Below are 22,527 nucleotides of genomic sequence, written 5' to 3'. Positions count from 1 at the left end.
CAAGCAGGGAAAAAAAAAAAAGAAAACAAAACCCCCGGGGCAGATGGATTCACAGTTAAATTCTGCCAGATATACAAGGAACTGGTACGAATCCTACTGAAACTATTTCACAAAACCAAGGAGAAAGGACTCCTCCCTGACTCATTCTATGAAGCCAAAATCCTGATACCAAAATCTGACAGGATACAATGAAAAAAGAAAACTTCAGGCCAAATCCCTGATGAACACAGATGTACAAATCCTCAACGAAATACTAGCAAATTGAATCCAACAACACAACTAAAGGTCAATGCATGACAATCAAGTATGCTTTATTCCTAGGATGCAAGGTTGGTTCAACATACACAAATCAATGTGATTCATCACATAAACAGAATTAAAAACAAAAGCCTTATGATAATTTCAATAAATGGAGAAAAAGCTTTCAATAAAATCCAACATTTTGGGCCAGGCACAGTGGCTCACGCCTATAATCCTAGCACTTTGGGAGGCTGAGGCGGATGGATCATTTGAGGTCAGGAGTTCAAGACAAGCCTGGTCAACGTGATAAAACCCTGTCTCTACTAAAAATACAAAAATTAGTCAGGCATGGTGGCATGTGCCTTACTCAGGAGGCTAAGGCAGGAGAATCACTTAAACCTGGGAGGCATAGGTTGCAGTGACCTGAGGTCACGCCACTGCACTCTAGCCTGGGAAACAGAGAGAGACTCCGAGAGAGAGACTCCGAGAGAGAGAGAGAGAGAGACTCTCTGCGAGAGACAGAGAGAGAGAGAGAGAGAGAGAGAGAAATCCAACATCCTTGCATGATAAAAACCTTCAACTGGCCGGGCGCGGTGGCTCATGCCTGTAATCCCAACACTTTGGGAGGCTGAGGCGAGCAGATCACAAGGTCAGTAGTTCGAGACCATCCTGCCTAATACGGTGAAATCCTGTCTCTACTAAAGAAAAAATACAAAAAAATTAGCCGGACGTGGTGGCGGGCACCTGTAGTCCCACCTACTCGGGAGGCTGAGGCAGGAGAACGGCGTGAACTCAGGAGGCAGAGCTTGCAGTGAGCCGAGATCACGCCACTGCACTCCAGCCTGCGTGATACAGTGAGACTCCATCTCAAAAACAAAAACCAAAACCCTCCACAAACCAGGCATCAAATGAATATTCCTCAAAATAATAAGAATCATCTATGACAAACCCACAGCCTACATGATACTGAATGATGGCAAAAACTGGAAGCATTCTCCTTGAAAACTGGAAAAGACAAGGATGCCCACTCTCATCACTCCTATTCAACATAGTACTCGAAGTCCTACACAGAACAATCAAGCAAGAGAGAGAAATAAAATGTATTCAAATAGGAAAAGAAGAAATCAAACTATTCCTCTTCTCTGATGGTATGATTCTATACCTAGAAAACCCTAAAGACTCTGCCAAAAGGTTCCTAGAACTGATAAACGACTTGAGTAAAGTTTTAGGACACAAAATCAATGTACAAAAATCAGTAACATTCCTATACACCAATAACATTACAGCTGAGAGCCAAATCAAGAATGTAAGCCTATTTACAATAGCAAAGAAAAGAATAAAACACCTAAGAATACAGCTAACCAAGGAGGTGAAAGATCTCTACAAGGAGGACTACAAAACACTGCTGAAAGAAATCGGGTATGATACAAATAAATGAAAAAATACTGTTAGAATAGCCATTCTGCCCAAAGCAATCTACAGATTCAATGCTATTCCTTTCAAACTACCTATGTCACTTTTCACAGAACTGGAAAAAACTATTCTAAAATTCATATGAAACCAAAAAAGAGCCCGAATAACCGAAACAATTCTAAGCAGAAAGAACAAAGCCAGAACATCATATTACCCAACTTCACTATACTATATGGCTACAATAACCAAAACAGCATGGTACTGGTGCGGGGTGGGGGCAGGGGGGAACCACAGACACACAGACCAATGGAACAGAATAGAGAACCCAGAAATAAAGCCACACACCTACAACCATCTGATGTTCGACAAAGTCAACAAAAATAGGCTGTGGGAAAAAGATGCCTCATTCAATAAATGGTGCTAACTGGCTAACCATATGCAAAAGAATGAAACCAGACCCCTGCCTATCACCATAGAAAAAAATTAAGACGGATTACAGACTTCAATGTGAGATTTCAAATTATAAAAATTCTAGAAGAAAATCTAGGAAATACCCTTCTCAATATCAGCCTTAGCAAAAAATTTATGACTAAGTTCTAAAAAGAAACTGCAACAAAAACAAAAATTGACCAGCAGGACCTAGTTAAATTAGAGACTCTGTGCAGCAAGAGATACTATCAAGCGGATAAAAAGACAACCTATAGATGGGAGAAAATATTCAAAATATTCACAGACTATGTACCTAACGAAGGTCTAATACCCAGTATCCATAAAAAACTTAATTCAACAAGTAAAAAGCAACCCCATTAAAAAAATTAGCAAAAGACATGGATACTTCTCAAAAGACATAAAAGTGGCCAACAAATATATACATATATGTATATATGTACATAACTGTATATATATGTGTGTATATATATATAAAGGTCATCATCACAAATCATCAGGGAAATGCAAATGAGATACCATCTCACATCAGTCAGAATAGTTTTCTTAAAAAGTTAAAAATATAGCAGATATTGGCAAGGCTACAGAGAAAAAGGAACACTTATACATTGTTGGTGGGAATATAAATTAGTTTAGCCAGTGTGGAAGGCAGTTTGGAGACTTCTCAAGGAAGTGAGAGTTGAACTATCATTTGACCCAGCAATCCCATTGCTGGGTATATACACAAAGGAAAATAAATCATTCTACCAAAAAGACACATGCACCCATATGTTCCATAGCACCATTTACAACAGCAAAGACATGGAATCAACCCAGGTGCCCATCAATGGTGGACTGGATAAAGAAAATGGTACATATATACCATGGAATATTAGGCAGCCATAAAAAAGAACGAAATGTCCTTTGCAGCAACATGGATGCAGCTGGAGGCCACTGTCCTAAGCGAACTAGTGCAGAAACAGAAAAGCAAATACTGCATGTACTTACTCATATGTGGGAGCTAAACACTGAGAATGCAAAGACATAAAGTCAGGAACAACAGACACTGGGGAACAAACAAAGGGGAAGGGAGGATACGAGGCAAGAGTTGAAAAACTACCTGCTAGGTACTATGGTCACTACCTGAGTGACAGATTCATCTGTACTCCAAACCTCAGCATTCCGCAATATACCTTTGTAACAAACCTGCACTTGTACCTCCTGATTCAAAAATAAAAGTTCAAAAAATGAAAAAAAAAAAAGTATATAGACTAAGACTGGAAAAGAGTACAGGGACAGGGAAATAATACAATGTAAGTGATCAGCAGCTTTCTCTTTTACTATATACTTTCATGCTATGTTGAAATTTTGAAAATAAATGAACAATTTAAACACATTAACAGAAGCTTCTCACCTGGCAAAATAGGTACAGAACTCAAAAGCACACATTTTAAATTTGAAGACAGCCAAGGTAACCCCACAGGTCACCTCCTTCATTTATGGGTGAAACACGCCCTAGGATGTGGCTCCCCAAGATGCCAGACCAAGGGAGCAGGGAGCAGGCCCACCTCAGCAGATGTCCTATTCTTAAGGTGCCTTCACCTTTTCTTCAGAGATTCCAACTTCACAAACGTGCATATCATCGAAACCCACAGGTTCTTCTTGAGGTGAAGACGTCTGAACAAATTAACACTTTATGAGCCAATGGGACCCAAGAGCAGGGCTAGTTTTCACTCACCTATGTCTCATGACTTGAACGAAGTCCTTGCTCTTTAACTGGAAGTACAGTTCTGTCATTCCCTCCACACGACAAAGTACCACCTCCAGACAGAGTGTTTTCAACACTCCATGAAATTTTGGCAGCAGAAAGAACACAGCATTCATGAACCTGGGGGGCAAGAGGACTGGTGAGAGGCGGGCCAAGGACCCTCCCGCCCCCACAGGCTCCCTGGACACAGGCTCCCTGGACAGCCCATACCTGTCTGCAAGAGGAGGGAAGCTCTTGGTCACTTTGTTCAAGCACACAATAAACTTGTCCTCCATAGTATTTTGATGTTGCTTCAATTGTTTCGCAACCAGTTCACACAGAGACTCCTCCAGCATCTGAAAAATTAAGTTTATTTTCAAATACACAGAAGTGGAAATGTAGATTAAGCACTGAAAGTAAGGTCTATCTTGAGTAGTTAAGTGAGCCCAAAGAAGGTGTTCAATGTTATCACCTACAACAAGGCAGATGATAGGACAGTAGGTGCTGGGGATGTCTGCTGGTCAGCACTGACCATTGCACACCCTTAGGTTCTGGATCCTTGACTTCCTACACCTCAGTGAGCCAGTCCACATCACTGTGCTCTACGCTGAGCACCCAGGTGTCTGGCTCGTGTGGATGTCAGATCAATGAAGATTAGTGTTTCCTACTGACACCAAAACACTTGGTAGGGACCAGTAAGTCCTTTGAGAAGCTAAGCTAAATGGCTAAATATTGTTTGAGACATATTTTATGATGTTCAGATTTCTAATAAAAAATATTCACATGGACTAGAATTTTCAAGCAATTCTATTCACACAGCATTCCACATCACTGTCTGCTCACGTCCTGCCTCTTTTCACCAAGTGCTGTTGTTACATATTCATCTGTATACCACCTGTCTCCCCTCCCCAAATGCCAGCTCCCCAAGGGCAGGGACGTGACCTGTCCTGTTACCTACTGCATCCCTAGAATCTAGAACCAGAAAGTCCTCAAACGCCCTCCACACAGAGAAGCACTCAGTGGAGTCCACTGGAAGGAAGCAACAGAAAACACTGCTGTCCTTCCTGGCTCACCTCCTTCCTCACAAACATCAGAAAGAGGCGTAGGCAACCTTTTCAAAGGTATGAAGACTGAACAGTTTTTCAATGCAAACTCAACACAGACTGAGCACCTCAAATCTGAAAATCCAGAATCCTCCAAAATGCAAAACTGTTTGAGCCTCAGCATGACACTCAACAAAACGTTCACTGAAGCATTTGAATTTTGAATTTTTGAATTAGGGATGCTCAAACAAATACTGCAAAACCAGAAACTGAAAACACTCCTGGCCCCAAGCATTTTGGAATAGAGATACTGAACCTGTAGTATGAGGCTATTTTTAAATTATCTTAAGAAAAACCCTTAACACAAAACCACAAATTTCAACAGCCTGAACCCCACATAGAATACATATAGTATTACACTACCGATTCATCAGCTGTCTTTTTATTAAAAGTATTTAATACGACAACATAATGAAATGATCACAATCTAGCAAGTAAAGAAAGCAAGTTATAAAACAGTATGAATAAGAGAGACCAAGGACAGTTGAGCTGTGTGCTGCAGGTGTTGAGGGACGTTGCGTGGGAAGAGCGTGAGCCTCTCTTACTGACTTTTTAAAATTTTTTTTGAGATGGAGTCTTGCTCTGTCGCCCAGGCTGGAGCGCAGTGATGTGATCTCAGCTCACTCCAACCTCTGCCTCCCAGGTTCAAGGGATTCTCCTAGCTCAGCCTCTCGAGTAGATGGGATTATGGGCATGTGCCACCACGTTCAGCTAATTTTTCTATTTTTTGTGGAAACAGGGTTTCACTACGTTGGCCAGGCTGATCTTGAACTCCTGACTTCCAATGATCCACCTGCCTTGGCCTCCCAAAGTGCTGGGATTACAGGCATGAGCCACAGCACCCGGCCTCTTACCAACTTCTTTATGTTTACGCTGCTTTCCAAATTTCTACGATAAATCTGTATCACTTTTATATTCAGAAAAAAATATGTAAAACAGAAGTGTTTTTTATTCTTAAGTTGAAATTTAAGTCATGAGATTAAACCTGGGGATCTGCTGTAACTTGCTCCATTTATGGTGGAAATGAAGCATATTATGTAGATTTAAACCTCATATTTAGGGATGTTAGAATCATCTTGTAAAAAAGTTCTACTGAATTTAAAAAATCTGTTTATTTACAAAAATGGCTGATAATCCCTAAAATAAATTACAAGTAATGTTTGATCTTCCCAAAGGGGTCATCTTAATTTTATTTTAAATCCAAACAAATCCATATTTGGTGACATGGACAAGGGTCCAATCACAGCACCGGGCCCACTGGTGCCTGCTCAGGACCACCTGGCTTCTCCTGAATCTCTCCTCATCCAGCCCAACAGTGACTGGGCCTGGACTCTACTCTGTCCTTTCTTTCAGGAGAGTTAACTGAGCTGGGGGTGCAAACTTGAGAATCACGAACATAAAGGCAGTCTATATAAAGCCATGAGGCTGGATGAGGTGGGTAGGGGAGCAGTGAGTGAGGCCACAGCAGAGCTGTGGAGGTGGTTAGGGAAATGCAGCTGAGGAAAGAGAGAAGGGGCCGCCACAGGAGGAGGACAAGAGCCAAGAGTGTCCTCAGGGTGTGACCAGCTGGGCCACCCAGACAGGCTATGCAGCAGCAAGATCCCGAGGGACCCACAGAGCACCTAATCCCAGTGATGACCCTGAAACCCACAACCCTGCTTGGGAATTATGGCGAAACCTTGTTTCTACAACAAATACAAAAATTAGTCAAGCATGGTGGCACATGCCTGTAGTCCCAGCTTCCCAGGAGGCTAAGGTGGGAGGATGGCTTGAGCCCAGGAGTGCAAGGCTGCAGTGAGATATGATTACATCACTGCACTCCAGCCCAGGTGACAGAGCAAGACCCTAGCTCTAAAAAGACTTTAAAACAGTAAGAAGTAACGTTACTTCTTCATTCAGTCCTCTTATCTGAACAATGCACTGCACTTAAATGTTCAGTTAGGCTCATCTCACAGTCCTGTCCAGTGGGCAAGGCAGCAGTACTGAGAGGGTCGCCTGGGAGGTCCCTTCCCCTGTTCAACAGCTGCACCAAAAACTGCAAGGGGAGGAATGGACTGGGAGACGACAGCAGTTATCTACCAGGACAATTTCCTCCACAAGGAAATCCTGAGACCACATTCACAGTAATAAAAGCTAGTTAAATACTCTCATCCTGATTTTATATTACCAAGACGGTTGCTGACCTCTCCACGTTCACCAAGTTTCCAAGGTGTTTAGAAAAAGTGTTGTATGTGCTATATTATAGTAAGGAACAGTAAAATATTAATAAATGCAGAAGCTCATTTTGTTTCTAATACCATATAGGAAATAAACATGTAAGTATCAAGGGTCGCAACAAATCAAAATAGAGTAAGAGGTATTTACTGAAAATTGCGTAGCACACTCACGTTTTTTCTCTCCATAACATATCGAAGTATAAGTCCTAGAACTTCTGCTGCAGCAGCATACACTTCTTTATATCTTACAAAGGACATATTATTCACCAAAGCCTGAAAGTATCTACAATAAACACAGAAAAGACATATGCATCAAATAAACCATTCTGTTGTTCCACAAATATAAATGACAATTTTCCTTTTCATGTCATACTGACAGCCTAAGTTGAGGAAATCTAAATATAGAACATGATGCAAATTCCATGTACAAATGCACACATCAGCATGTATTTAAGGGTGCCTGATGTCATAACCAGAAAATCGTAGGGCAGTCTGCTGTCCCATCATGCAGAACCGCTGCAGCTGGACCATCCCATAAGGCTGAAAAGAAAGCTGCAGTGAAAGACAGAGCTACTATCCAAGATGACGGGGCACTGACTCCCTTTCAAAACCCACCTACTATAGCAGGACAAGGACAATAAAATGAAAAACAGCATACTCCCAGTGCCGTGCTGTGTGAGGAGGCTTCCGAGGGAGCCTCGCATCCACTGTCTGCACTCAGGGGACTCTGCAAGGTTGTTCTGGCATAGAAGCCAAAGGCCCAGCCAGTGACTGTCTAAAAGGAGCCGAGTTCCCACTGAGGCTGCTGTGAAGCTGGCTGACTGCCTCAGCCCTGAGGTCACGTGTCATCTCTGGCACCAGTAACTGGTCCAACGGTGCTGGGGGGCCAACACGGAGGACCAAACATAGAGAGTGAAACACTCACAGGGATGGGAGAGTCAGGCAGGGCAGGCGGAAACCCAGGGAGTGGCCAGGAGTCAACACTGACTTCACAACCCTCAGGAGCAGGACAAAGAAATATCCTTTTGTGATGTCCCGTAACCATCTTTCTGAGGCCTCTTGTCTTGGCATGTCACACCCAGCTGCCCTAGCTCCCAGGTGGACAGTGCAGCCCAGCATCTACCAGCCCTCAAGGTCAGAGAGCCCAGAACAAAGCCTCCTGAGGGGACTGCGTTACTTCTGGGGGTAAATGTTTAGAGTATCAGTTTAGACAATAAGAAATACCACCTCTCATCTGCCAGCATGTACATGAAAAAAATTACACTGTTTTAAACACCTACATTTCTTATTTGCCCCAAACATATTTTTTCTTCCAGAAAAATCTAAATCCACCTTCCTAAATTTAAAAGAAAAAAAATTTTTTGGTACAGATGGGATCTTGCTATGCTGTCCAGGCTAGTCTCGAACTTCTGGACTCAAGCAATCCTCCTGCCTTGGCCTCTCAAATGTGTTAGAATTACAGGCATGAGCCAACATGCCTGGCCCAGAAACATTTGTAACATAGGTCCGGTCCTTAAATTTATCAAAACTGCATCATACCGAAGTCTGTCAATCCAGTTTGGGTAGACGTGACCTAAAAAATAATCAAGCAAACACGTACTCGCTACTCTGAATGCCACACTGCGGGTCATAGGGAGGCAGGTCATTGGCCATCACGATGCCTAGCAATTGAATCCCTACTGAGTTGTCTTTAGAATTAGGATCTTTACCGGAAAACTTTTCAAATATTAACCTGAAACATAAGCACAAAGGAGAAAATTGAGACTGTCACATAATCAAATAAGAGGCAGGAAGACAAATACAGAATTTTACTTTTTTGAGAGGGAGTCTCACTCTCGTCCAGGCTGGGGTGCACTGGTGCGATTGAGACGGAGGCTTGGAGTCTCGCTTTGTCGCCCAGGCTGGAGTGCAGGTGGCGTGATCTCGGCTCGCTGCAAGCTCCGCCTCCCGGGTTCATGCCATTCTCCTGCCTCAGCCTCCCAAGTAGCTGGGACTACAGGAGCCCGCCACCACACCCGACTAATTTTTTGTTTTTTTTTTAGCAAAGATGGGGTTTCACCATGTTAGCCAGGATGATCTCGATCTCCTGACTTCCTAATCTGCCAGCCTCGGCCTCCCAAAGAGCTGGGATTATAGGCGTGAGCCACCACGCCCAGCCAAATACAGAATTTTCTAAAGCTACTCTTCAGGGTAAGAAATGCTTTTTCTTTATTTCTGTTTCTTCCCCAGGTCTAGCTTTGACTTTATAGAAAAGCTTTCTTTTTCTTTTCCCATATCCAATACCCCTGCTTGCTAACACCTCCTGTTCACATCCAGGTTACTCCAGCTTTGTAACACTGGCAATTTTATCGCCCTCGTATTTTAATTATTTGCCTAAATTCTCCCTTAGTTGATAGCAAAACTTTTTGAAAGTTTTAGCTTGCCTAAGGCTACAAAAAAAGGAATTACACACAAGTCCTACCCACCTCCCACCACCCTTTACCCCATGGGCCAATGGAGGGTGGTGCCCCTCCCCAGCATGGAGACATCACAGGCAAGCTGAGGGGGAGGGCAGGGCCACTGGAGGGCGCATCTGGAGACACACTCTGGAGGCTGTGGTTTTATTAGTAACAATAAATTATTTTCTTCCTCCTATCATTTCATGTAATTAAATTTCACTGTAATCATCATTTACCACACACTACATTTTAACCTAAATTTCTAAACAACACTGCAAAAACCAGTAAACATACCTATAAGGGATGGATAAACAATCCTTCCAGCACTCGACAAGGGTCTTTATAATTTCAAGGTTGTGTCTAAACACAGCTCTTTTTGGATGAAAGACATGTTTCATTAGGAAATTAAGCAATCGATTTGCTAACACTTCATCTTTAGGAACCCCCTGAAAAGGTACAGAAATTCTGTATTAATATGTGGCATTCCATTCTGGAAAAGCATTTTTTAACTCAAGTTCATTTATAAAAGAAATCTGGCATTTTACAGGAGTCTGGCTCCAGTTCAAAGCCCTGCAATTTTTCAGAAACAGGCAACAACAAAGGCTGTCCCTGGCAAGAGGACCAGGCACCGCTGGTGCTGCAGTCTCAGAGCTGCCGTCCAGGGTGCAGACTGTCAGCCGCCATGCCCCATGCAAGCACCTCTGCATTCCTCCCTGGAATGCCTCTCAACAGTGAGACAGCCCATGTCTGTGCTAATCCGCCTGGCTGCTGAGCAGTGCACCATTCCAGGGGCAAACAGAACAGGGGGAGTCTCCCTCCAGTGTTAGCCTCTCACTTCCATAACTAAAGAGTGAGTAAACCCTTCACTGCAACCCTCTTTCTGGCTTGCTGTTGCTTTATTCAGCTACCCTGAGCCCGGCAGTTCCACTCTCTTGAGTTCAGCTGAGCCACTGACTCAATACTCTCAGCTACATCAATCTCTTCCAACGGGTTCTAAGTTAAACTAAACCCCTCTTAATTTTTTCATTTTATTAAGCAGAATACAAAGTATTTCATTACACTAGGACAAAGAAATCTAAATTTGGTTAACTGTGAAACAAATGAGATGGGCACATCCAGAGACAAGCATATGAGAAAGCTCCATGTATTTTTTGTGGGGAGGTGGTGGTGGAGTGGGGGGAACAGAGTCTCACTCTGCTGCCCAGGCTGGAGCGCAATAGTGCAATTTCAGCTCACTGCAACCGCCACCTCCCCGGTTTAAGCCAATTCTCTGGCCTCAGCCTCCTGAATAGCTGGGATTATAGGCATGCAGCACCACGTCCAGTTAATTTTTTTATTTTTTTATTTTTTTATTTTTTTTTTTGAGACGGAGTCTTGCTCTGTCGCCCAGGCTGGAGTGCAGTGGTGTGATCTCCCCTCACTGCAAGCTCCACCTCCCGGGTTCACGCCATTCTCCTGCCTCAGCCTCCCTAGTAGCTGGGACTACAGGCGCCCGCCACAGCGCCCAGCTAATTTTTGTATTTTTGGTAGAGATGGGGTTTCACTGTGTTAGTCAGGATGGTCTCGATCTCCTGACCTCGTGATCCACCTGTCTTGGCCTCCCAAAGTGCTGGGATTACAGGCGTGAGCCACCGCGCCTGGCAATTTTTAAATTTTTTTAGTAGAGATAAGGTTTCACCATGTTGGCCAGGTTGGTCTCAAACTCCTGACCTCAAGTGATCTGCCCGCCTCAGCCTCTCAAAGTGCTGGGATTACAGGTGTGAGCCATCACGCCTGGCCCCGCATGTGTATATTATATTTAATACAGACTGTTCCTACCATCTCCTCACATGAAAATGTTTGTATGCTGTCAGTGTCCACAGTTACATGAGTAGGCAAAGCTCGAACACACACACACATCTACACTGCTGGGCACCGCATCTGCCTCAACATAACATGGTGTTACCATCTGGCAGCTACTACTTTAGCCCTAATCTTGTCGTTACTGGTATCAGTCAATACTCTGGGAGTAGAGAAGCTGGCACGAACACCAAAATCTAGGGACTTCAGGGCAGAAGTTCTCAGAGCTTCCCATTCAGGGTTGGCTGACATTCAGTTTACACATAGTTTTAATAAATTTGCAATCTCATTTCTAAGGCAAGTAAAGGCAGCAAACAAAACAAAACAAACACCTGACAGCTTCATAATAAAAGCAAGGTCAGATGAATAAAACCAAAGCAGGCTGAGACCATTTGGTTTAGAAGCACACCAGCAATGTAGCAACAAATGCTGAAAACCACAGCATAGTCAGTGAGAGGGACCTGAATTATGTATCATAGGCTCTATAGGCTATTGGCAAAGGATAATATATTAACATAAAAGATGCATCAATCCTTACTGTCGGAGTGGCCAAGCCTGTCCATGAAAGAATAGTGGCCACTATCTCAACCACCATGTAGTGAATTCCTTCTCCTCCATTGTTTTCAGAAGCAGCCAGCTGCAACAAGGGGCTAAGCCAGTGCTTCGCGTAAGGGCGAAAGACCTACAAGAGGATGTAAAAGTCAAACATCAAAGAATGGTCTTGAACTGCCAAAATATTAATACAAGACTGTATCTTCCATCAGCTAAAATTTTATTCTATGACTGGACCTAAAGCCAAAAGGGAGGTAAGCACGTTAAAGTGAAGTCATTAGTGTGGGCCCTAATCCAATATGACTGGTGTTCTTATTAAAAGAGGAAATCAGGACACAGAGACAGATACAAGGGGGAAAATGAGGTGAAGACATAGGGAGAATGTCTCTGACACACCGCACAGTGCTCGAGGCTGCCAGATGCTGGGACGAGCCTGGACTAGGCTCTCTCATAGCTCTCGAAGGAACCAACCCTGCCAGCAGCTTGATCTCAGGCCATGGCTGTCTGAGTTCCCCCAGTGTGGCACCCTGAGACCATAGGCCTAGGGTGTGAAGAATCAAGTGAGCCCTAAGGAAAGCAGGTCCTACTGCAGCCCTAGAACAGCCTGTCAGGGACCTCCTGACAGACTCACCACATCTGCAGAGCTGCCCAGAATGACCTTCTACGGAGCCAAGTGGATGGTGTCACCCCACCACTTAGTGCCCTTCAGTGGTTCCCTGGTGCTCAATGAATGAGCTCAACCCTCTGCATAGCTCTGGATGGCCTGGCCTGGCTGTGGTCCAGACCACACTCCCACAGCCCAGGCAGTCAGTGCAGACTTGCTCAGTTCACCCAGATACCACCCATGCTATGCTGCTCCTTCCCTGCCGAGTGCAAACTCCCACTGCACTACACCACGTCTAGCTCAAAGGACTTTCCAAAATCGACTCCAAGATGCTCCTACCTGACAAACTCAGCTGCTGCCTAAGAGTCAGCTGTTTTTCATACAGAGTTAACAGGAATATTTTCTTCCCCCTGCCCCGCTTTTTTTTTTTTTTTTTGCTACTATACGTTGGCAGCCATAAGAAAGCGGCTACATGTACTTTATACAAAGATCACTTCTAACTCACAGAGGTGAATTTACATTTGTTAAAAACGATAAAAGAATGGTGACAAACAAGTAGATAAATATTGGACGGCTAATCAGAGAACAAAAATGTCATTCTCTGTACCTTTATATTTTCCTTTTTTGTGTTTTTAAGTAGATTCATAGAATTGCAATTGATTCATTCATAGAATTGAATAAACAGACTTATAGAATCTATTCAAAGAATAAAGAAATAATCAATTGCTTACTTCTTCTGTATTAATAATAAGCTTGGCTAAGAAGAGACGGATATTTAATGGTACTATTGGATTTCCCAGTTTGCCATGGAGGAATTTCATCCAAGGAGGAAGATCTCTTGGTACTGAATCCTAAAATAAAACATTCAAAATTACCTTAAAAAGTGGAATAAAATAACGCTACGTTTTGATATTATGGGAAAACAATGACAAAGTAAGACATGTACAACAAAAAAATCACATTTATTTGATAAGCAGTTTGGTTTTGTCTTCAATATTAAATGTTAATATGACACCAATGAATACAGTATTAACAGATAAGATGAGTGGGAAAAGCACCTCTTCTCCTTGAGGCGGGCCCAGACTTCTGTGCATATGCTTCACCAGGGCCGTCAGGGGCGCCATACACTCGTGCCGATTGAGCTCATCCATCTCCAGCTCCAGCACATCATCATGCACCATGGGGTCCCGATGCTCCTGCGAAAGGGAGGGCCCAGGAGAGCAGAGGGTACAGTTAACATTCAGTGGACACGGCAGTGGATGTGGGAGGTTCTTTCTGGGGCAACAGCATATAACAAACACTTCGGTAATAATGATGATTTGGTAATATCAAATACACTCACTGTACAATTAACATATAAGAAGGATTTCATGTCCTTCTTGCATCCCAAGTACATATTCCCCCTGCCCTGTCTGCCCAGTCACTCCACAGGGTGGCTCCTGAGGTCAGATATCTCTGCTACACTGACCCCTGACCCCCATCTATGGTCACTCCCCAGAGTGGCTCCTCAGGTCAGATGTCTCTGCTATGCTGACCCCCTGACCCGTCTGTATGGTGACTCCCCAAGAGTGCACCTCAGGTCAGATCATCTTTGCTATGTTGACCCCTGACCTCCTACTGTGCTGATGATATCTGACTGCTGAGTCAACAGAATAGAAGGCTAGGGATTAGATCTTGGAAAATTCTCCAAATTAACTCTATACTCCAAGGGCTGTCAATGGACAGGGAACTGGCTTCCTGTAGTAACAGCAAAGCATAGCTGTGACCCCCTTTCTTCACAAACATTGACAATATTCTTTTAGTATATGAAATGTGATCACCCGTCTCCGAAAACGACCAATGGTAGGTCTAGGGTCTTGGGAGCTGTATGAATAGCTCTGAACTCCGGTTGAGAAATCAAATTGACTCATTTCTTCACTCAGGGTACTGTCTGCCAAATATGACAGGGAAGACATGTAGGAAGGACCATCTGAAATATAAAAAAGGAGAAAATTACATGTATTCAAACACAATCAGTAAGAAATGTACTTCTCTAAACTAAAATGATATGAAAATGAAAGGGTATTTTAATCTAAGGTTTTCATTAACCCGGTGATTATTAACCCATTATCCAGATTAAGAAAGCAAAAAGGAAATGGGGAAGAGACCTCATTTTCTTTTTGTTGTTATCAAGCAGTTATTCTGTCATAGACAAGGAAATTGTTATACTGGGCCAATTTTGCATATGATTAACAAATTTTCTTTTCATTTAAAATTTTGATAATGTACATTTTGCCCATTAAGTCTAACATAAATGTGGGAAGAAATACTACTGAAAAGTAGCTAACCCAAAACACCTAAGAGATTTAGAAAATTGGTCCAAATTTTATTCTCATATCAAGAAATGATGATAAAGCTATAAAGAAAAATTAAGCAAAAAACAAAAACAAGGAGCATATAGAGGGATAGAGGACTAATTTTAAATAGAAGAGTCTACTTCAGGGGTTGACATTAAACAAAATGTCATGAGGTATGCTGACACCTGGGGTTGAGGGTATTAGAGGAAATGGCAAGTGGAAACGACCTGGGGCAAAAGCAAGCCTGGTGCCTACAAGGCACAGGGAGGGGCCTTATGCTGGAGTGACTGGGAAGAAGGGCTACAGGGGAGGGGGTCAGCAGATCAGGGTCTTTGAGCAGCTCTGTCCTGAAGGAGATGGGAACCCACAGTGAGGCTGGGCACAGAAGAGTGGCTGGAAGGACTTGTATTCTACTGTAGACTTCTGAATGTATCTAAATAACATACAAATACAATCCATATGCAAACAATAAGACACCAAGCTAATTCTGTACTTTTAAAAAAGTGTAACATATCTGAGCCCCATCTGGCTGCTCTGAGACCTTTTCACGCAGCTCAGTTTAGCTAAGTACATTTCTTTCAAAATATAATTCCATTTGCCACTTAAAATACTTTTTCAAACTCAATTTCAATGTTTTAGGGTACTTAAAGCATTTTCTATTTACATAAAAATAATCTTACTCCTCTATTTGTCTTAGAACGAAACAAAACAAAATAACCCATCGATTTGAATCCTTTCTCATGATTTTGAAAACATCCTACCTGAGTCCCCATTTGCTGCTTCTCTGGCTTCTTTCCTAATTTCAATGTACTTTTTCCTTCTTTCCATAGGAACCTATTGGGCAGAACAAATAAACAATGTAAAACATTTTACAATAATAGTCATGCTTTTTCTGTTTTAGTAGCAATCTGGTAAAAAAAAAAAAAAAATTATAAATTTTTAAACAAAACAAAACAAAAAATTTTAAAACAAAACAAATTTGAAAGCACTCAAAACATAACCTCAACAAGAGACTAGTGAGTGCCCCTTAAGGAAAGCCCTTCCTGCAGATTCCCACAGAACTTGGCCCAGGCACTTAACCTCCATCTCAGCTCTGGTATAACTCACTGCATACAGTGTGTACTAAGCTCTTATGCCTGGATTGCTCATAAATTTTATTATCTCTGAGCCTCAATTTCTTCAAATCTAGTTATATCATGGTGCCTTACACTGTTGTATAGAAGTAACATACAGCATGTGTCTACATGCTTAAGGTGCTAATTTTGTTGTTTTTTCGTTCTTTGAACATATGCCTAGAAAACAATCCTAGTCTTGTTCAAGGCAGGATCACCATTCACATGTAGTGGTGAAGCACTAAGACATGGTGGAGGTCAGCAGCTGTGTGGGGAAAGTGCACGCCATGGGGGATGAGCTCAGCTCTCTGCCCACCTTCCCATTTCCAATGGGTGGTGAAGGCAGCAACCAACACATTCTCACCAACTGCCCAATTGCTGAGGCTGGCATGTCAATCTGAGCTTGGCTAAAACAAACTTTGTCCCATCTGCCATAGCAAGTCTTCCAGTTAACCCATGACTCCTCCATGATCCTGGCATGTTGCCCAAGCAAGGCCACAGTAAGGATCTCAACTTCTTTGACTGGAGCAATTCACTCAGAAAACAACTTCTGGGATATGTCCTAACACTTGCTTTTACTGGCACTGTCTTTCCTTCACATGTCAAGAGATGAAATCAAGTTCTGACAAATTTTGTAGTTGCCTGAGATTGTATCTCAAGCTAAAATTGCCAGTTTTTGTATAAACTACATGAAACCATCAGTTTTTGTTGAAAGCCGACTTGAATACTGGCAACTTAACATGTTTGACATAATATGGTTTTCTTTGTGAGCACTTGGTAAGTCTTTTTTAACTTAGAACACTGACAATTTCACTCACCTCAACTTCTACAGGAAAATTATAGCAGCGCTTCAGGTCGATCAGATTTTCAAAAATAAGCAAGTTCTGTGAATACAAAGAATCATGTAAAAATAGCTGAATGGTGAAAATCCTCATAACTGATGTTACTTTAGAATTAATGCTATGTAGTAACTCATGGAAAAGCACTCCAGCTTTAAATATACCTATGCAGAATTAAAAGAACCACATCTTTAATATAAGATGGTGCAAATTATCTATAAGTTTAATATAATCTAACTTTTGAACTCCTACAATGACAACAATAGTACACACCTTAGGAGAGGCCTACCTTTTCTGGTTTTTCACTAAACAGAAAACCTTGGTAAAATTTTAACTCATTGAAGACACAGCAGATGACAGATATGGCGCAGTTGTATGCTGCACAATGGTAAAGTCTTCTCCTCTCCAGCAGCTGATTCTCTCCTGCCATGTTCTCTGTAAATGCATCGTAGCACAATCTGCAGAGATACACGTGACAAATCAATTCACACAACATGGCAATCACTGCTCAAGCCCTAATGCCATTCCCATTCAGCCTTTCTCGAGTGTCAGGCTTGTGCCAGGCAGAGTATTGGGCACTGGGAATATGAAAAAGAGCATGTCACCCATCTCACAGCAAGGGCAGCATACATACATGGATCTTGCAACACAGTGGTCAGTGATGCAATGGCATCAAGTGCAGTAAGTAAACAGAGGGAAGCAAGGAGGACAGACAAAAGCCCAGTCATGACTGAACAGTGACATCATTCACTGATGAGGTAAGATAGCACTAAGAGGAGGCTAATAATGATTTTGTTTGGAGATGCAAAATGAGACACAGCAAAGTCTGTGTTCAATATTTACTAGGAGGAGAACTCCATTAAAAGACAAGTTTTAGAGAAAATACATTTGACTACTTTTGTGTTTAGAATGCCTGTTAAAAAATATTTACTATTCCTTTAACTTCAAATCTCAGAAAAAATAAAATGCTCTAAATCTTTTGTTACTGAAAATCAAGCTATAAAAATATATCAAGCTATTCAAGGGGAAAAACAGCAGGAAAAGAACAGTAAAAGGAAAAAGTTTTATTATTTGTAAAATATTAGTACAAGATAAAACAGCTGTTATCCAATACACCCTAAATTAACACCCTAATTAAAGTTCACCTAAGTGGTTTAACAGAAGAAAACTATAAAAGCTCAGTATCTAAATAAAATATTTATTCACATTATATACACAAATAAAAATATATGTACCCAAAGCATTGATAAATACAATAAAATCCAAAATTAAGTAAAATCTTACTTAATCAGTGTCTTTGTAAGTTCATTTCCTTCTGTAATACGCGAGCCATGGAAAACTTGATTAATTTTAGATTCCTTAGCGTGAACATCATCTTTGGGAAGACGAGAATACATCACATCTAGAATCTTATAGTAGCCCATCTTCTTGGTGATTTGAGTATCAAAAGTGGATTCATTTAGCTTCAAAAAAGTAACAAATAATTATCTTTGGTCTTATTAAATATGAAATAAATCTTACTGAATATACCAAATTTAATACTTAATATCCTTTAGACAGACAGAATTTTAACAGTCAAAAATGCTAAATCACTTCAATAAGAAAGCATGCAATTGTCCAGGTCTAGAACATGAATATAAGCATTTGATATGTCACACTAGGTGAAGCAGGAAATAATGCATGACATCCAAATAGTGAGCCAAGGGTAGAAAATGTTTGCACAAAATCTTACTGAAGACATGGGAGCAACAGGTGAAAATCCAAAACTCTCAGCTATTTTGAAGTTTGCATTAACAATGCAGCATCTGGGTATTCATAGTATTTCCCAACAGGATTCCAAGGGAGGCTGAGTGATACATCCCACCCTCGCCCCACAAAAAGTATCCAAAAGATGCCCTCATTCCTGAATCCTACCTCCTCATGTGGCAAAAAAGGACTTTGTAGACAAAATTTAGTTAAGGGCCTTGTGATGAGGAGATTATTTTGGATTGTTCAGGTGGGGAGGCCATAAATGAAATCACAGGCAACCTGGTAAGAAGGATGTGTAGGGAGATTAGATAGACAGGAAATGGAAATGTGACCAAGGAGGAAGAGACCAGGGTGATACCAGCACAAGCCAAGCAATGCGGGCAGCCCCCAGAACCTGGAAGAGTCCGGGAACAACTCTTCCCTGAGTTCCCAGAGCGAGCATGGCCCTGACAACACTGTGATGTCAGCTCAGTGAAACTGATTCTGGACTTCTGGCCTCCAAAAGTGTAAGAGAATATCCAAATTTGCATAAGCTGTTACAGAAGCCACAGGAAATAAAGGCAGATCCCGTTTAGCCACAGGCTGTTATGTGGCACACTCCTCGAACAGCAGAGGTCATGTGACTGAGCACACAGCAGTGTCTAAGCACACCAGTCAAGTAGGCTGCTCACTTCTTATTACTATTTAACTGATTTAAGGTGTACGATACCTTTGTAAACCTGGACTTCAACACATCAATGGCATCCACCACAATTGTGCTAAAGAATTCTCTCAAAGCATCCAGGCTACAGTGCCACAGCAGAGTGAGGAGAGAGCGGTCCACAAAGGACTGGCGTGTGAAACTTAGGCGGGGGTCATCCTTCCTGAACATTTCATACACGCTTTCCAGAAGGCCTACTTGTGTGATGCATGAACCCCTAAGAAAACAAGATAAAATTATATGAACATCCCTGCTTTGAAGAGGAACTTTATGGGTGCCTACTACATTACAGGCAAAGTAAACACCAATGATCACAAACCACAAAAATAACTTTAAGGACTATATATATGCAAAATCCACAAAATACAAAAAGCATTTGCACATGAACCATACTACTTTTATTACTCCCCAAAATCTTCAAATCAAACGTGGACATTAAAAAGAAGAATGTTTCATTTACTTTCAAATCTGGTCTTGCTTAAAGAACATCTGAAAGCCTCTGGAAGAGTCTCAAGCTTAAAACAGACACATTTCCAGGATATAAAACTCAGAAGTTGGCCAGGCGTGGTGGCTCACGCCTGTAATCCAGCACTTTGGGAGGCCGAGCCTGGCAGATCTTGAGGTCAGGAGATCGAGACCACCCTGGCCAACACGGTGAAAACCTATCTCTACTAAAAATACAAAAATTAGCTGGACATGGTGGTGCGCAACTATAGTTCCAGCTACTCTGGAGGCTGAGGCAGGAGAATCGCTTGAACACGGGAGGCAGTGGGTGCAGTGAGCCAAGATCGCACCACTGCACTCCTGCCTGGCAACAGAGAGTCCGTCTCAAAAAAAAAAAAAATTCAGAGGTTATGATTTTAACATTCTAGTTTCTCCCTACCAATGAACCATCATTGCTATTTTCCAAACAGAAATATACCTATCTGGTCCTTTCTCACCTGAAAATAATACATTTGAATAATCATCTATAAAGTTCTGTCTATAAATCTATAAATTAAGAATGCAGAGTTAGTAGCCTCATCTATAAAAATAAGAGGGTTACGGCTAAATGACCATTAAAATTCTGATGTCATGAAGTTAGATAACCCGTGCAAAAATATTAGATTCAGAAAGTAACTCAGTCATAAAAAGACTATAGGACACTACTAGATGCCATACAGGCTTTACAGAGTTCATTTGGGTACTATAATGGACTGAATGTTTAAGACTCCCCAAATTTCTATGTTGAAATCCTGCCCCCCAATGTGATTGTATTAGGAGGTAAGGCTGCTGGGAGGTATCAGTGCCCTTACATAAGAGGTCCCAGAGGCCAGGCGTGGTGGCTCACGCCTGTAATCCCAGCTACTCAGGAGGCTGAGGCAGGAGAATTGCTTGAACCTGGGAGGCGGAGGTTGCAGTGAGCTAAGATCACACCATTGTACTCCTGCCTGGGCAACAACAGAGAAACTCCATCTCAAAAAAAAAAAAAAAAAAAAAGGCCCCAGAGAGTTCCTTGCCCCTTCTACCACGAATGACTCAGAGAGAAGGTGCTGACTATAAAGCAGGCAAGCAGGCTGTCATTAGACACTCCGTCAACTGGCAGCACGTTCTTGGACTTCCCAGCCTCCAGAACCATGAGAAATGTATTTTCTGTTGTTTTATAGGCCACTCACTCTGTGCTATTTTGCTATAGCAGCCTGAAAGGAATAACACAGGCACCATCCTAGGTTCACTTTCTCTTGAGGAGCTTTCCACTAGCAAGCACAGTAGAGATGCACATAAAACATCCAACTCTTATATAAAAAGCTAAGATGGTTAAGAGAAGCAAAATAAAAATAGCAAAGACCTAATGTTAAAAATGAGCCCACAGATGATTTACTGAAAAATAAATGCAAATTAAATATATAAAAATGTGTCCGACTTCACTCATAATAAAAGAAAAATTAAAGTAACAAAGGGAAACCCTTCCTCACCTATAAATTGGAAAAAATCCAAACGTTTCAGAATGTTGGCAAGACAGTGGTGAAACTGATACTCTAGTACATCACAAATAAGGAAGGAATGCAAATAATACAGCCCCAAAAGCAGCAATACAGAGATACCTGGCAAAAAATACAAATGCACTTACCTTTTCATCTACATTTAGGAATCTACCCCAAAGATACATGGGCAAATACAAGATGATATAAACACAAGGCTATTCACAATGACATTATTATTATTTTTTAAAAATATTTTTGTGGCTGGGCGTGGTGGCTCAGGCCTGTAATCTCAGCACTTTGGGAGGCCGAGGCAGGCGGATCACGAGGTCAGGAGATCGAGACCATCTTGGCTAACACGGTGAAACCCCGTCTCTACTAAAAATAGAAAAATCAGCTGGGCGTGGTGGCGGGCGCCTGTAGTCTCAGCTAGTAGAGAGGTTGAGGCAGGAGAGTGGCGTGAACCCGGGAGGCGGAGCTTGAAGTGAGCCGAGATTGCGCCACTGCACTTCAGCCTGGGCGACAGAGTGAGATTCTGTCTCAAAAAAAAAAAAAATTTTTTTTTGTAATGATGGGGTTCTGCTATGTTGCTCAGGCAGGTCTCAAACTCCTGGGCTCAAGTGATCCTCCTGCCTCAGCCTCCCAAAGCACTGGGATTATAGGTGTAAGCCACCGCATCTGGCTTCCCTGTGGCATTAAGTTTAACAGCAAAGATTGAACCCAGAAGTTCACTGGCAAGGGGCTGCTTTAAAATACTATCACACTTCTTTGCAATGAAGAATTAAACGCCAATTTTTCAAAGAAAAAAATGAGGAAGATCTCTATATGCTGATAGGGCAAGATCTGTACAAGACACAAGTGGAAGAGATAGGAAGCTGATAGGGCAAAAGAGGAACGAGAGAGGGCCAGAGATGGAAGGAAGATCCTCTGAATTGTAGCTCATTATATAGCCTTGATTTTAGTCATGTAAATATCGTACACGTTCAAAATGAAAATTGAGTCAAAAGAAAAAACAAAATTTCTAAAATTTGAAAATTAATTAAATAAGCACTACTAATTGGTGTAATAACCACACATCAAGAAAAAAACTACATCAAATGATTTTGGAACACAAAATTTGACTGTATATCCTTAGATGGCACGTACTAAGAAAATTATAACTAAAATGAAAATTTTAAACTTCATCTAGCTGTCATTATTCTATGTAATAATACTGGTATTGTTATTTTTGAAAGTATTTTGTGTATATTGT

At 41.8% G+C, this 22,527-nt stretch overlaps 1 protein-coding gene across 2 annotated transcripts in view; it reads right to left on the bottom strand.

Annotated features, from left to right (window-relative positions):
• PRKDC (protein kinase, DNA-activated, catalytic polypeptide) overlaps nucleotides 1-22,527 on the bottom strand; it is a 189,562-nt gene that overhangs the window by 73,071 nt on the left and 93,964 nt on the right. For both annotated transcript variants that reach the window (XM_011945691.1, XM_011945692.1), the window contains exons 41-54: nucleotides 19,324-19,531; nucleotides 18,150-18,328; nucleotides 17,155-17,323; nucleotides 16,845-16,910; nucleotides 15,676-15,748; nucleotides 14,399-14,547; nucleotides 13,637-13,774; nucleotides 13,310-13,429; nucleotides 11,961-12,104; nucleotides 9,878-10,029; nucleotides 8,746-8,877; nucleotides 7,317-7,428; nucleotides 4,058-4,182; nucleotides 3,818-3,967 (exon numbers count right to left, since the gene is read on the bottom strand). In XM_011945691.1, coding sequence (XP_011801081.1) covers nucleotides 3,818-3,967; nucleotides 4,058-4,182; nucleotides 7,317-7,428; nucleotides 8,746-8,877; nucleotides 9,878-10,029; nucleotides 11,961-12,104; nucleotides 13,310-13,429; nucleotides 13,637-13,774; nucleotides 14,399-14,547; nucleotides 15,676-15,748; nucleotides 16,845-16,910; nucleotides 17,155-17,323; nucleotides 18,150-18,328; nucleotides 19,324-19,531 — 1,917 coding nt within the window. The remainder of the gene's footprint in view (nucleotides 1-3,817; nucleotides 3,968-4,057; nucleotides 4,183-7,316; nucleotides 7,429-8,745; nucleotides 8,878-9,877; nucleotides 10,030-11,960; nucleotides 12,105-13,309; nucleotides 13,430-13,636; nucleotides 13,775-14,398; nucleotides 14,548-15,675; nucleotides 15,749-16,844; nucleotides 16,911-17,154; nucleotides 17,324-18,149; nucleotides 18,329-19,323; nucleotides 19,532-22,527) is intronic.

Source organism: Colobus angolensis, unplaced genomic scaffold (genome assembly GCF_000951035.1).
Source record: "Colobus angolensis palliatus isolate OR3802 unplaced genomic scaffold, Cang.pa_1.0 Scaffold243, whole genome shotgun sequence".
In the NCBI taxonomy this organism is placed as follows: domain Eukaryota; kingdom Metazoa; phylum Chordata; class Mammalia; order Primates; family Cercopithecidae; genus Colobus; species Colobus angolensis.
The sequence above is the reverse complement of the archived record's forward strand: the minus strand, read 5'-3'. Positions and strand labels throughout refer to the sequence as shown.